The sequence below is a fragment of the Aulonocara stuartgranti genome (genome assembly GCF_965226115.1).
Source record: "Aulonocara stuartgranti genome assembly, chromosome: 1".
Lineage (NCBI taxonomy): Eukaryota > Metazoa > Chordata > Actinopteri > Cichliformes > Cichlidae > Aulonocara > Aulonocara stuartgranti.
In genome coordinates, this window is record NC_138939.1 from 25,432,202 (window position 1) to 25,446,973 (window position 14,772).

General features: G+C 43.3%; 1 protein-coding gene across 3 annotated transcripts in view; it reads left to right on the forward strand.

Moving 5' to 3' along the window:
• The first annotated feature begins 1,307 nt into the window (after positions 1-1,307).
• Positions 1,308-14,772, forward strand: part of pcdh17 (protocadherin 17) — a 70,314-nt gene continuing 56,849 nt past the window's right edge. The window contains exons 1-2 of one of the 3 annotated variants that reach the window (XM_082527395.1): positions 1,308-2,154; positions 2,921-5,716. In XM_082527395.1, coding sequence (XP_082383521.1) covers positions 3,221-5,716 — 2,496 coding nt within the window. In that variant the 5' untranslated portion in view covers positions 1,308-2,154; positions 2,921-3,220. The remainder of the gene's footprint in view (positions 2,155-2,920; positions 5,717-14,772) is intronic. The other 2 variants (XM_082527394.1, XM_082527393.1) reach the window with 2 other exon arrangements.

Below are 14,772 nucleotides of genomic sequence, written 5' to 3' on the forward strand. Positions count from 1 at the left end.
GTGCAGTGAATATCAGCGCTATGTGGCCAGAAGTGTGATTATATAATTTATTTTGTGTAATAAACAACTGCAAGGATAGATGATTACAACAAATTGATGACTAATACATAAAAGTAATACATAGATGAATAATGATGATGAGTTATGATGCGTAATCATGGGAACAAGCGGGTTTACAAACAGGAGCAGCTGATTAGCATTAGAAAAGCTGAAATAATACCTCAACTGAAGCCAATTGTACTAAATGCACTAAATGTGCACTGTTACAAGAATATTTTTCTTTCTATTGTTTTCTATTATTTTAAGTTAAGCAGGACAGAGTGCTTTTAAAGAAAGATTTACTTATATTCTCAAAAGTTAAGCATGACAGGCTTCTGTTTAAGAAAGAGACCTGTTTTATTGTGTTAATGTTGTCATTTTGAGCTAAAAATAAATGGCTAAATGATCATTTGTTTCACATGTGTTCATATCACAAAGAATAGAATATGCATCTACTTAAATCAACTTCAAGTCAAATGGTTAAAAAAATAATTTCACACACAAAAAAAGAGCTAGAAAATTCACCACACTGGGAAGGGTGAAGACAACTGGGTCGCCCGGCCCTGGCCACGAGGTGTCCCTTATTTATTTTTCAGGGAGTTGGCAACCCTACTTACTGCTAATTGTTCTCGTTTGAAACAGCCATGACAGTTCACTGTCACTATCGAATAGGCTACCTGCTGCAGTCCTTAATTCAAAATGTATCATAAATTCCCATCATACAGTTGCCTAGACATTTAGCAGCTTTAATTACATAGGAAATGATTAACGCAATCTCTGCTGCTTCTCAGGTGGCACGGCAAATAAAGCCTCTAGCTAGAACTTTAAATAAAAACCGCGAAAGGAGACCGGTAATTGCGAAGTGTAATAAGTAGCTCCTAAAACGTGCACTTCCCAAACACTCACAATCCCTCTTAAGAAAACTAAGACAGTTGTGCACCAAAGAACTAAACTGGCGCTTTTACGTCGGGATCAGGGAGGTCTCTGCTCTCTGTACCAGAGAAATTTACTTCCACTGGATTCAAATCTGTCGTCTTGTTATTTTTTGATGCTCTAACGGACACTTCCAACCACTTCATCCTGGCCCCAGTGCATATGTCGGCGAGCCTGCCCCCCCTCCCCATCGCACCGTTTCCTTTATTGTAAACAACAATGAAGTGCGGTTTGAAAAAAAACCCATCCGCCACCGGTGAACTGCAAGCCACCAATCATTTGTAGTCAGTACCCACAGCGGCTTTTGAATCCCCTCCTTCTCTTCCCACCTCTTCAAATTCATTGGCTGCCAGAGGAGTAGCGACAATGTTTAATGCACCATGCGGTGTCCGGAGTTCAGTCAGTGAGAGGAAGCGCTCCGTGGGCTTAGGGCTGTGCTGCGTGTGCGAAATAGTAAATAACGACTGTGCGTGCGTGCTGAAGGAAATCACACATTTCCTGACAGATATAGGGGAGACTTGTGCCGGAATGCGGCGTTGTTGTTGACCACCTCAGCAGCTGTCTCTCTGTGTATCTGTGTGTATATATATAAATATATGTGTGTGTGTGTGCATGTGTGTGTGCGTGGACTTTGACGGGGACGACGGGCAAGGACAAAAATGCCACTACGGGAATCAGTAACTCTGTGCTGTCTCGAACGGCGGAAAAAACACTGACTGCCTTTCAAATATTCACTTTGGATCTACCTTACCACACATCTGGATTTTTCCCCTCCTTTCTTCTTCTTCGTAGAGTATTTCTCAGTTTTCCTTCCTGAAGAACGGTGACTCACTGCAGGCAGAAGGCGAGCCGCTGCATCCTAATCAGACAGCGGAGAGGACTTCAGCTCATTGACATTACAGTCATACTTTTCTGGAGCACTTTTTTTTTATTTCCACTGCGCTGCACTGTAGCCTGCGTGTGCATTGGAGGCTTGTGGCTTTCCCCCCTCTCTCCCTCTTCACAAAGAGGAGAAGGAGGATACGGGTGGCACCTACCGAAGTGGGCTAAGGAGACGAAACTCTCCCTAAACCCTGCTGGAACTGACTGTTTTTAATTTTTGTCTTTCTCCTTTTGTTGTTATTATCTTTTTTTCTTTTTTTGTACAGTTCTATCCTTGGACTATTTGCGCAGTTTCTTTTGGTAAGTTATATATTTGTAATCATTTGACATCTCTTCTCTTATTTTTCCGCTGTCTGTTGCTCGTTTCCAAACCTTATCTCGCAACCATCCCCATGCATGCGGATGCAACAGCTTCTTCGTCTTCTTCCAAGGAGCGATGAATCTCTCTCACAGAAAGAGGGAGAAAGAGAGGCAGAGAGCACGAGTGGAGAGAATTACACGGCTGTGCTGAGATGTTGGCAGCTCATTTCTGAATTTTTATAAGGCTCATTTTAAATATCCGGATTATGCGGATTTGTTAATGCGTGTAAGAGGCTCATTTTATACACACTTATTCAAATAGCCGCCACAATAGGCCGTGTTCAGTTGTACGCCTGCAGTGATACCACATTATTGAAGTTGTCCTATTCCAGTTTGAGTTCTCCTAATGTGTGAATGGGCCATTATCGCGCTCGGGTCAGGTAGTCCATTGTACATTAGAGATAGATTGAAAAAACATGCACTGAGGATGTGGTATTTATGGAGTAAATAAGCTACAAGGAGAATCATTATTTGCCCATATATTTTATGCTGCGTGGAGTGTCTTCCCAAGGTTAACTAATTGACAAGCTTCCTCCGTAAATGTGGAGATGAATTACACATGAGCTTTGTTTCATTTTTGGCTCAGAGGTGGATCTGATTTCTTACTGGCAGAATGGCCAGTGCGGCTCAGTGTCTTTTCATTTGAGTGGCTAATTGATTCATGTATATTATAACATCTATATCTTGTTTCTGTTTTCCTTCTTAGGTGGTTTTGAACACTTTGCAGTGACTATTCTGTTTGGAGACTGGATCCCGATTATTGCTCAGATGAGTCTGGATGCTCAGCTGAATATAAATTAGGTGCTCAGCGCCACCGATTGCTCGCAGAGGAAGAGAGCGACAGAGCAAAAACAATCCACAAAGACAAATGTCAAGGCCTCGCATGATGAACAGAACTCTTTATTTTGTCCTGGATAACAGAAATACCACATTTGAGCAAAATATCAACAGTTAAAAGGAGGGGCTAATCTCAACACAGATCATAGCAGCTTTTAACTGAGTGGAGATGTATCTTTCTATTTTCTTTTTCCTGCTCTTGTGGGCTCAAGCCCTGACATTGAAAAACTTGAATTACTCTGTCCCAGAGGAGCAGGGTCCGGGTACAGTGATTGGGAACATTGCCAAAGATGCCAGACTTGGAATTGAACAGACTGGGCAGGGAGGACAGGGTAAGAAAGCCAACTTCAGAGTGCTGGAGAACTCAGCCCCGCATCTCATCGACGTGGACCCACAAAGCGGATTGCTGTATACGAAACAGCGCATCGACAGGGAAACATTGTGTAAGAGAAACCCCAAGTGCCAGCTCTCAATGGAAGTGTTTGCCAACGACAAGGAGATATGCATGATCAAGATAGATATTCAGGACATCAATGACAACTCACCTATGTTTCCTTCGGATCAGATTGATATTGACATTTCTGAAAATGCAGTCCCAGGGACACGCTTTCCCCTGACCAGCGCACATGACCCAGATGCAGGGGAAAACGGCCTGAAAACCTATCAAATAACACGCGATGACTACAATCTCTTTTCTTTGGAGGTAAAATCCCGTGGTGACGGGACTAAATTCCCAGAATTAGTTATTCAACGACCACTGGACCGGGAAGAAAGAAGCCATCACACCCTTATATTGTCAGCCACTGATGGGGGCGAATATCCTAGGTCAGGCACCATGCAGATAAATGTTAAAGTTATTGATTCCAATGATAACAGCCCTGTGTTTGATCAGCCCTCGTATGTTGTGGAAATTCCTGAAAATTCACCTCCTGGAAAAGTCTTGATTGATCTAAATGCCACCGATCCTGATGAGGGGAACAATGGACAAGTAGTCTATTCCTTTAGTGGCTATGCTCCAGAGAGAATCCGAGAGCTTTTCTCCATAGATTCAAGAACAGGAGTCATAAAGATTCAGGGTGAAATTGACTATGAAGAAAGCCCAGTTATTGAGATTGACGTCCAGGCAAAGGATCTAGGTCCCAATCCAATCCCAGGCCATTGTAAAGTGACCGTTAAAGTGCTTGACAGGAATGATAACTGGCCATCTATAGGCTTTGTGTCTGTGAGACAGGGGGCCATCAGTGAGGCAGCTCCTCCAGGCACTGTCATTGCTCTTGTCCGTGTCACAGACAAGGACTCAGGCAGGAATGGGCAGCTTCAATGCAGAGTCCTAGGTAATGTACCTTTTAAACTCGAAGAGAACTATGACAACTTTTACACAGTGGTGACAGACAGGCCCTTGGATAGGGAGATGCAGGACGAGTACAATGTCACCATTGTGGCCAAAGACAACGGCATACCTCCTCTGAACTCCACAAAATCCTTCACAGTAAAGATCCTGGATGAGAATGACAATACCCCTCGCTTTACCAAGTCAGTCTACCTTCTTCAGATTCCTGAGAACAATATACCTGGGGAATACCTGGGGTCAGTTCTGGCACATGACCCAGACCTTGGGCAAAATGGCACCGTGTACTACAGCATAATTAACTCCAATGTTAGTGGGGGTGATGTCAACACCTATGTTAATGTAAATGCTGCTAATGGAGCCATCTATGCTGTTCGATCTTTTAACTATGAGCAAATAAAATATTTTGACTTCAAGGTTCTGGCTAAGGATGCAGGATCTCCGCACTTGGAGAGCAATGCTACAGTGCGCATCAGTGTTCTGGATGTCAATGACAACATCCCTGTCATAGTTTTGCCGCTTCTTCAGAATGATACCGCTGAAATCCACGTGCCACGTAATGTTGGCGTTGGCTACATTGTCACCACAGTGAGGGCGGTAGACAATGACTACGGTGAAAGTGGGCGGCTTACCTATGAGATATCAGATGGCAATGAGGAACATCTCTTTGAGATTGATCCAGTGACCGGCGAGGTACGAACGGCTCACCCATTCTGGGACGACGTGAGCCCCATTGTTGAGCTGATCATTCGAGTATCGGACCACGGCAAGCCGACTCTGACCGCTGCCGCCAGGCTCATCATCAAGGCCTCCAATGGACGACCTCCTGATGGACTGCCGCACATGAAGGACAATCAGAACTGGGACATGTCTTTGCCTCTTATTGTAACTCTTAGCATCATATCTATCATGCTTTTGGCTGCCATGGTGACCATAGCTATCAAGTGCAAGCGGGAAAACAAGGAGATTCGCACTTACAATTGTCGCATTGCAGAGTACTCGCACCCGCAGCTGGGGAAAGGGAAGAAGAAGAAGATTAACAAGAACGACATCATGCTGGTGCAGAGCGAGGTGGAGGAGCGGGATGCCATGAATGTGATGAATGTGGTAAGCAGCCCTTCCTTGGCCACCTCTCCCATGTACTTTGACTACCAGACACGTCTGCCACTCAGCTCACCAAGGTCAGAGGTCATGTACCTCAAACCCACTGCCAATAACCTCAGCGTGCCCCAAGGCCACGTGGGATGCCACACCAGCTTCACAGGCCCAGTCACCAGCACCACAGACACACCTACTAACCGCATGTCCATCATACAGGTAAGAGAAATTGCACTCCTTCACTGTTGTGCCACCATTTTTACGTCACAGGACTCACAAAGGTCCCACTTCCTGTATCGGCCCCCCACCCCTTGTTTTATAAAATGAAAGAAAAAAAAAAAGGACAAGGACAGGCAGAGAGGCCCAGAAGCACTGAGACAAAGACAAGAAAGGAGGGGGGTGGGGGGGTGAGCATTAGAAGGATTAAACAGTCATTCTGGTGCTCTCATAGAACAGAGCCAGTGACATCAACACAAATCGGTTGTGCTTGGAATATGTCACGGCAGGCTTTTGAAATCAGTTTTCGGTCGCTGTCATCTCATTGCTGTGGAGTCAAGAGCTTAGCGTGTGTTATAAGCAGGTATATATCCTATTTTGGACCATTGTCATAATTCCAAAGAAATGTTCTTGCTTTAATCCAAAAAATTACATCTAGATCAGTTTTGTTTAAATGATTTTTACCTGAATATTTTCTAAATTTAAACATATACAGAGTGACAGCAACAGATGTCTTAGTGATAGTGAAGCTCCTCCAAGTAATGACTGATGCTTTTTCTTTTTTTCTTTTCTCCCTTTTCTTTTGGTGAGACATGAAATTCTATAGCTATATGAGGTTTATTCTAGTGGGTTTTAATTCCTAGAGATTAGGAGATTGTACCTATTTTCACAGCTACTTCATAAGTCTTTGAGCGGAGTACTGGGTGTATAAGCCTCTAATGTGATAACTTCTCTGTGTCTTTGGCCTTAAGCCCATTAAAAGTCTGTCGTGTCAGACAAGGATTAGAGCCTGCTTAAGACATTGGTATGTAATGCTGGGGATAATGGGCAGTCGTGGCACAGTTTACCCTTATTACGATATTTACCCGTTATTCTGGCCAAAGCGGCCGCCCACCCTGATTCTGGTTCTGTAAGTTTCTTCCTGCTAAAAGAACCTCCATCTTCTTCCCCACTCTCTCCAAGTGCTTGTTGGTTTTTCATCTGACAATGCTATGAGAGAACATATACCTTGAGAGAACATATGCTATGATTTGGCACTGAATTTTATATCATAGTCTTATACTGCTTGACACTGTTAGGGCATGACATTTTTGCCAGTTGCACTTTATTAATTTTTAGCTTTTTTCTTTTTTTCTTTTTTCTGTTTTACATTTTTTGCTTCCCCACTGCTTTCAGTGGATGAGGACTTGATCGTGACGGTGATCAGATGTGACATATTCCCACCAGGGAGGAAGACCACTGTCTGTTGTTCTCACTCTCAGCCTCATCCCTGCTTCTATTATGAACCAGCTGCACAGGGCAAGGGTCAGCAAAAAGATCGTTAAGGCTTCCTAATCAGAGAGAGAGAATAATTGCTGGGCCTTTCTGCAGGCTGTTTCTCTGTTAATGTAGTGATGATGAATTGGACAACACAAGGCTGTCTCACACACAGACACACACACACACATACAGTTTGAGAGCTTCCTTTTCGCTCTTTATTCAGACTGTCAAAGGGGAAACTAGCAGGAAAGGCAACAACACATTCCTTGGTGTCTTGTTTACAGACGGTCCCCTTCGACGCATCAGGCGTTCAGGGTGCTCTGTTGTATTATTCAACAGAAACCTGTGTAGAGGGAGATGGCCTGAGGCATTAAGTTTCTTCAGAGGCTTTACAGAAGCGTATCTCATTCCTCCCTCCTCCCTACTCCATCCTCGCTTCTCCCTGCGCGTGGACAGTAAGTAACCTGAGTCGGCTAGCGTGGCTATGGGAAAAATGTCAGGAAACAAAGACAGAATTCCCCTTCTATCGATCCCAAGGCCTCTCAGCCCATCTGTCACTACAGTTGTCACAAAGGAGAGGCTATATGGGAAAAAAATAAATAAGGAGATGGATAAACTTGGTGAGCATATCGCATGGTCAATCACTTTCACAAGGGCACCTCAGTGCCGCTGTCTTCATCTGTACATACAGGTTTACCAAACTTGTTCCAAGTAGAGCCGCTGTAGTTGTCTTCAACTTCCAGTCTTTCTCCATACTCCGGCCTCTAATGATGTTTTATAGCAGTGAGCTGGCAGAAAGGCTAGGGTTGGTTTCTAGCTGGGAGAAGGGAATAATACGAACACATCAGCAGAGCTCTGCTGCCCTTATCATTGTCACCACAGTGCCAGATTCATTTGTAGAGAGAATTCCTGGAATAAGAAGATGGATGATAAGTAATGATGCCTAATTTTGCTTAAGGCGTTGAAGGGAATTACTTAGCGTAGAATCAAGGTTAAGACCAGTCTGCAGCAAATTGTCTCAGTGTTCGGGAAGAAGGAATTACTTTTCATCACTTCACACTTAAGTCCAATCTGTCACGAGCATGCTTTAGGCAGCCATGTGCACCTAGTATGCACCTTCCTCTTTTTTTCCATTTCTTTTACTTTTGTGAACAGCTGACATCATCACTGTAACCAAACAGTTAGAGACACCTTGTGTCATGGCGTTCAAACGGCCCATATTTTATCATATTGATTTGTTTTGTTTCTAATTAGATTCACCACAAAACTCTAATTAAGCAGATTCTCGTCTTAGTGGGAGACCGTTCGCGTTATTAAGGTGCAAGTAATACAAAGGCAAAAAAAAAGAAATGAAAAGGGGGTGTGAGGAAGGCTATAAGAGCTGCCTTTAGGTGGCGGCATTCTGCCTTGTGTGGGGTGACGGGGAGGAACGGGGCTCCAGTCTCTGCTGACTTGACACTGTCACTTGTCATTTGCAAAGAAGACTCCCTGCTGCTCTAATGAGAAATGCCAGACATTCATACACATGAAATATAGCATTTTCTTTTTCTTGTGGATTTGCCAGGCGAGCAGCCGCACTTCTTTGAGTGACAATATCTGAATTTATGGAATTTTGGGATTGAGTTCACACACAATAAAAAGATCCAAAATCCTATTCGGTGAATTAAATATTCCTGGAATAAAAACAAACGTCAAGTGTGGTGACTGTGATCATTTGAAAAGCGTACTTACTAAGAAGAAGAAACAAACAAAATAAAAAATCACTGTTTAGACTGAGCACATACCTGCCAGCAATGTAGCCGGAGCAGATGTTGAAAATTGATGCTTCGAGGAATGGTCTTACTCTGCATAATTTAGGGAGATTGTGTGAGTGTGTGTGGATGTGTTTAGGTTTAACGTCATTGTGTATTCCAGGCGTGTGATTTAAGCCTTTAGCTGGCAGGCTCCGTGACAGAGCCCCTACTCTTTTATGAGCGTGACAATCTTGTATTTGTCCGAACGTTGAAACGCCCTTCCTCCAAGAAACGCGCGCGCTCGTGCACCCAAACACACAGATGCACGTGTGAAGACTGTTTTTGAGGATTCCGCTGAAAAGTCTTATCAAAGCCTCCGCTGTGCATTGTATTGAAATTGCTCCCACACCTCAGTGGCCACTGAGGCAGTGAATAGAAAAGCACTCTTTATTTCATTTCTCTCCCTTCATCTTTAGATAACTACTTTCCTCCAGAGCTTTCTGTTGGAACAAGTTTGGTAAACCTGTACGCACTGAAACCTTGATCGACAGCATAGCAACTGGATGCGCAGGCAGTCATTTCAGGAATGGGAGACAGTTAAAAAAAAAAACAACAAAAAAAAACTTTTTGGAATTTGTGTGCATTTGTCCCCCAGTTGAGGCTCTGAGTCACTGGGCAAGATTAATTTTATTTGAGCTTGCCAGTCCTTAAAAAATATCAGCTTACCTCAGGGTATATCTATATATTTCCTCAAATAAACCTGCTGCTACTGTACATAACGCTACACACTAAAAATCTGAATTATTAATAAGCGCTTTTATTTTTTTCTTTATCTCCCCAAAGCTCATATGATAGATACCAGTAGAGCGTTGCCTGAGGGAAGTGCTGTAAATTAGGACATCTCTCTTAAGCCAAAACACAGAAACGCTGTTGTTTATTAGTTGCCATTATTGGCATTTTCATCTGTGGTGCTCGCAAAGGTGCGCACTTCAACAGCGTTGCTGTAGCAGCTCTTGTAATGCACAGAACAGCAGCTATGTTTGCATCCTCTTTCATTAATAAATCATTTAACAAATCAGAGGAAAGCGGAAGATGTCACGATAAGCATCGATGGTCTCTGGCTACGTATTTGTGGAAATGGGCGGAAGACGGTGGGCAAGAACGCCGGCCAAGATGGAAACAGAAGACGCAGACTCTCTGACAGAAGCAGAATTTGAGCGTTCGTTCGCTTCGTTCCTGTCCTTAGGGTGCGTTTCGTTTTCCCCTCTGCTTGTGGGGCTGTGACGCTTTTAGATTTTTAGAAAAGTTACCTGAAAGACTTTAGAAAAGTCCGGTGTGGTAGTAACGCACACATCTGTTGTCTTTGTCTTCCTCGCTCACTGTTAATGTTTTCTTTAGACACAGAAAACATCACACAGGCTCACAGGCATAAAACTTCCATTCGTGCAATTAACAGTTCATTGCAAATACAGATGCTACGAGTATCCGGTGAATTTGCTTGAGATTTCACTGCAGCTGTAGAAGTCAATGTTTTATTTATTGCAAGTTTTCAAAAATCCAAGTAACCCTGCTGAATAATTGAAATGTTGGCCCCTGACTATATGCTCACCGCTACACACTCGCACTCCTTCTCTGTAACTTAAACTCAAGTCAAATCAAACTGTGGATCAAACTGAAACGGATATAGAAGAAACAAAAACAACGTGCTGTATGTATAGAGTGCCACGTTTTGGTGTTATTTAGATGTCCTTTTAGCGAGCTGCCGTGCCTGTGCGCTGCGTAATTTCATTATTTTTAACAGACCCACCGGGGTGACAGTGCAAGGCAATGGAAGAATTGTATTCTCTTTTTTTTTTTTTGCGAGGGTAGAGAAAGAAACAGGATATGAAAACACAAGTTGAGCTCTGTGATAGCCAAATTGGCCGGACACATTAAACCAATTTGCTTGGTTCAGTAGGAAGCAGCCTATTGGAGATGACATGGGCATGATAATAAGACTGTGGCCTGTCGGAGATCACGTGACCCGTCGGCAGGAATGCCAGCGTAGTTTTTAGCTCTGCACACATTGTCACTGTTTATCACTATCCTGTCATATAAATTAGTTATCTCGACGCCGATCCCACTATGGACACCTCTTCAACCAGAGACTCACGGAAAAGGGAGATTGCTCAGTCTCCCTTAAAGAAAAAGTTTAAAGATTCCTCCGTCACTAAGGAAGACCTCGACGAGGCTATTGCTAACGGTGTGAAGCTAGCACTTCAGGAACAACAAAAGTCCCTCGATTCAGTGGTTGCCTCGGCAGTCAGGGAAGCTATGGACTCTATCTTGATTCCTGCTCTGCGCGACTTACGCACAGACCTTCAAAAGACCAATGAAGTGGTAAATAATGTTAGCGGGGAAATCGAGAGGGTAGCTGCGATGGCTAAACGCACTCAAGACCGAGTGGACTCAGTGCAAGCCGCCGCGCGTGAGGACAGACGATCGGTCTGAAGAAACAACTCGACCTTCTCACGACAAAGCTTACAGATCTGGAGGACAGGGGTCGCAGGAATAACATCAGGCTTGTTGGCTTACCTGAAATGCTGGAGGGCTCGGATACAGTTGGCTACATTAAGGCTAATCTCCCCAAGTGGATTCCGTCGTTGGAGGGGCGCGACATCGACATCGAACGAGCGCATCGGGTGTACGACGGCCGCGATACTAATACCAAGAAGCCTCGCACCCTAATCTTCAGATTATTACGGTGGCAGGACAGATCGGCAATTCTCAAAGGGGCACGCAAAGCATATCCAGTGAAGCATGCCACCAACACCACTCTTCTTTTCTTCCCTGACTTCAGTCCGACTACAACAGCAAAGAGGAAGAGTTTCTCTCCTGTCATGAAGAAGGCTACGGCTATGGGCCTGGAACCATTCCTCATTTATCCCGCCGTGATGAAGATAGAGCACGGTGGTAAGAAGATGGCATTCGAATCCCCTCAACTGGCAGAAGATTTCATTAACTCCCTGCCGCGAAAGCTGAATCCTGCAACGCCGCAGTGTGTTGATGGGGCCCCCGCTTTTCCTCCCGATCTAAACAGCGCGGCCAACGACGCTGGCAATCAGCATGCAGGAGAAGGCAACTTAGTGGACATGAATGACTGACCGCCGGTTAGTTGACCTGTTTTAGTTGCAGCAGGCCTCAACTAGGTTGACGGCAGGATCACTTTCATGGGTTAAGGTTGGTTACATTTAATTTAGCGACTTGCTTCGCCCCTACCGGGGGTACTTTTTTTTTATTTATTTATTTTATTGTATTTTATCTTATCTTATTTTGTGTATGTATGCATGTGTATGTATGTATATGTGTATGTGTGTATATATGTATATGTATGTGTATGTGCATGTATGTATATATTTATATATATGTATTTTTTTTTTTTTTTTTTTTTTTTTTAATTATTTATTTTACTTTTCTTTGAGCTTATCATGGTCACATATTTGCTGGCTGTTGTTACTGTACGTATATAAGATACATTTGTATTATTTTATTTTGTTTTTGTTGCAAATATTCATATTTTATATTCTTTTTTTTTTTCTTCTCGCTAAATAAGATAATTTCACTCAGTCGGGAGGGTGTGGGATATACTTACCCACTTAATTTCCGTTGACTATGTGTGCACGTCTGACCCTCAAGTTTTTTGTGTTGGAGTGGAAGGACCGGTTACGAATCAATCAGAAGTTTGTGTTTTAGCAGACCTATGGAGGGAGCTCTGTGCGGTCTGCACCAGTTTTTGTATATAGTTTTTTCCTCCCCTGTCCCCTCCCTTGCAGACATATCTCTATGCAAAGTTATAATTCCAGTAGCATTAGTGAAACATTGCAGTACCTGGCAGGGGTATGGTGGCCTTGTATTTTACTACACACTGACGTTCCTCTCTTGCTATCTTCACATTGGGACCATTCTTGGACACTTGCCGTACCGATGCTACCATTGATTATTCTGTCACTTAACGTTAATGGTCTTAACTCCGCTATTAAGCGGACACGTGTCCTTGAGTACCTATACCGTAAAAACGCTGACATTGCTTTAATCCAAGAAACACATCTGAAACAAGGTGATGTGGCACGTTTTCAAAACAAACACTACAAACTACTAGCTTCGTCCTCTGCCCCAAATAAAACCAAGGGTGTCTGTATCTTGCTGAAGAGAAAATTCGACCTTACTACCAGGTATAGCACGAGTGATGAAAACGGCCGGCTGGCACTTGTAAGTGGCAGTATCTTAAACCATAAACTGGTATTCGTATCTGTATACTGTCCAAATGAGCCAGACAGGGACTTTTTTACTTATATTGCCAATACACTATTAGAATACAATGATTATTCCATAGTGTTGGGTGGAGACTTCAATGCTGTCGTCAACCCCGTTTTAGATAAATCTCATCCAGATGCAGTAGCTAATCTCTCATCTTCTCTGTTGAATACACTTATAAAAGATCTTAATCTCATCGACCTTTGGCGGATGCAGAATTTCGACATTAGGGATTATACATTCTTTTCTAATAGACATAAGACATTCTCTAGGATAGACTACGTTTTTGTTAGTCCTTCCTTAGTTTCAGGTGATACATCTATTTCTATTCAGCCAATCTTGATATCGGATCATTCAGCTTTGTTATGCTCTGTCGATCTGCCCAATTTAAAGAATAGGGCCCCCAGGTGGCGCTTTAATACGTCCCTATTAACAAACTCTACCTTTCTCAGCCTGCTTAAGCTCCAGCTGAAGGATTTTTTGGATATCAACGCTAATGAGGATATCGACCCACAAGTCTTATGGGAGACTACAAACTGTTTCATTCGTGGCTTTTCCATCTCATTCTCCTCCATGTTGGCAAAAACAAAACGTGTTCAGGTGTCCAATCTAGAAAATCAGGTGGAATCTTTACAGAATCTGCAAAAACTAAGCCGGTCAGACGATCAGTCTACACTCCTAGCTTCACTAAAAGAAGAATATGATGCAATAACCTTGTCCAAAGCAGAGTTCATCTTGCATAGAACTAGACAGAAGTACTATTTTGAATCAGAGCGTCCTAGTCATTTGTTGGCACTTATGCTTAAAGAATGTGAAACAAGGGCACATATTCCAGCTATAACAGCTGCAAACGGTAAAATTACGACAAATCCCCAGTCCATTAACACCACTTTCTCGTCATTTTTTGTAAATCTGTATAAATCAGATATCAATTTTAAGGATACTATCTGTAATAGCTTTCTCGAGAATCTGGATCTACCTCATATTCCACAAGCAGATCAGGATGAGCTAGAGACCCCATTAACTCTAGATGAGCTGCATAGAGCGCTGAAAGACCTTAACAAAGGTAAATCACCTGGACTGGATGGCCTTCCGCCAGAACTATTTCTAGAACTTTGGGATACAATAGGCTCGCTCATGCTCGGCTCATTTAATTTTGCAATCCGGAACGGGTCTTTCCATAGAGACCAGAAAACAGCACTTATTACCCTTCTCTTAAAAAAGGGAAAGGACCCTCTTGAGTGCTCTAGTTTCAGACCGATATCTCTGCTCACAACTGATCTTAAAGTATTTGCAAAAGCTCTCGCATTGCGCCTGGAAAGAGTTATCCATGTTTTGGTCAATGCAGACCAGACAGGATTTATCCGAGGGCGGCTTGCATCTGATAACATAAGACGGCTGTTGCACATCATAGATGCCGCTAACAGCTATCAAAATCCATGTGCAGTATTTTCACTTGATGCAGAAAAAGCCTTTGATAGGCTAGAGTGGGACTATATGTGGATGGTATTAAAACACTTTGGGTTTAAGCAGAAATTTGTTGCTATGATTCAAACACTATATCACTCACCTCTTGCTAGTGTCTTAACAGGGGACCTGGTCTCTCCCCCTTTCACGCTGCAGCGTGGAACGAGGCAGGGTTGCCCTCTCTCTCCTCTCCTGTTCTGCCTCTCTCTAGAGCCCTTAGCACAAGCCATTAGACAGTCCACGATTTCTCCCATAAGAATTGGTGGTCATAATCATATCATATCTCTATATGCGGATGATATTATT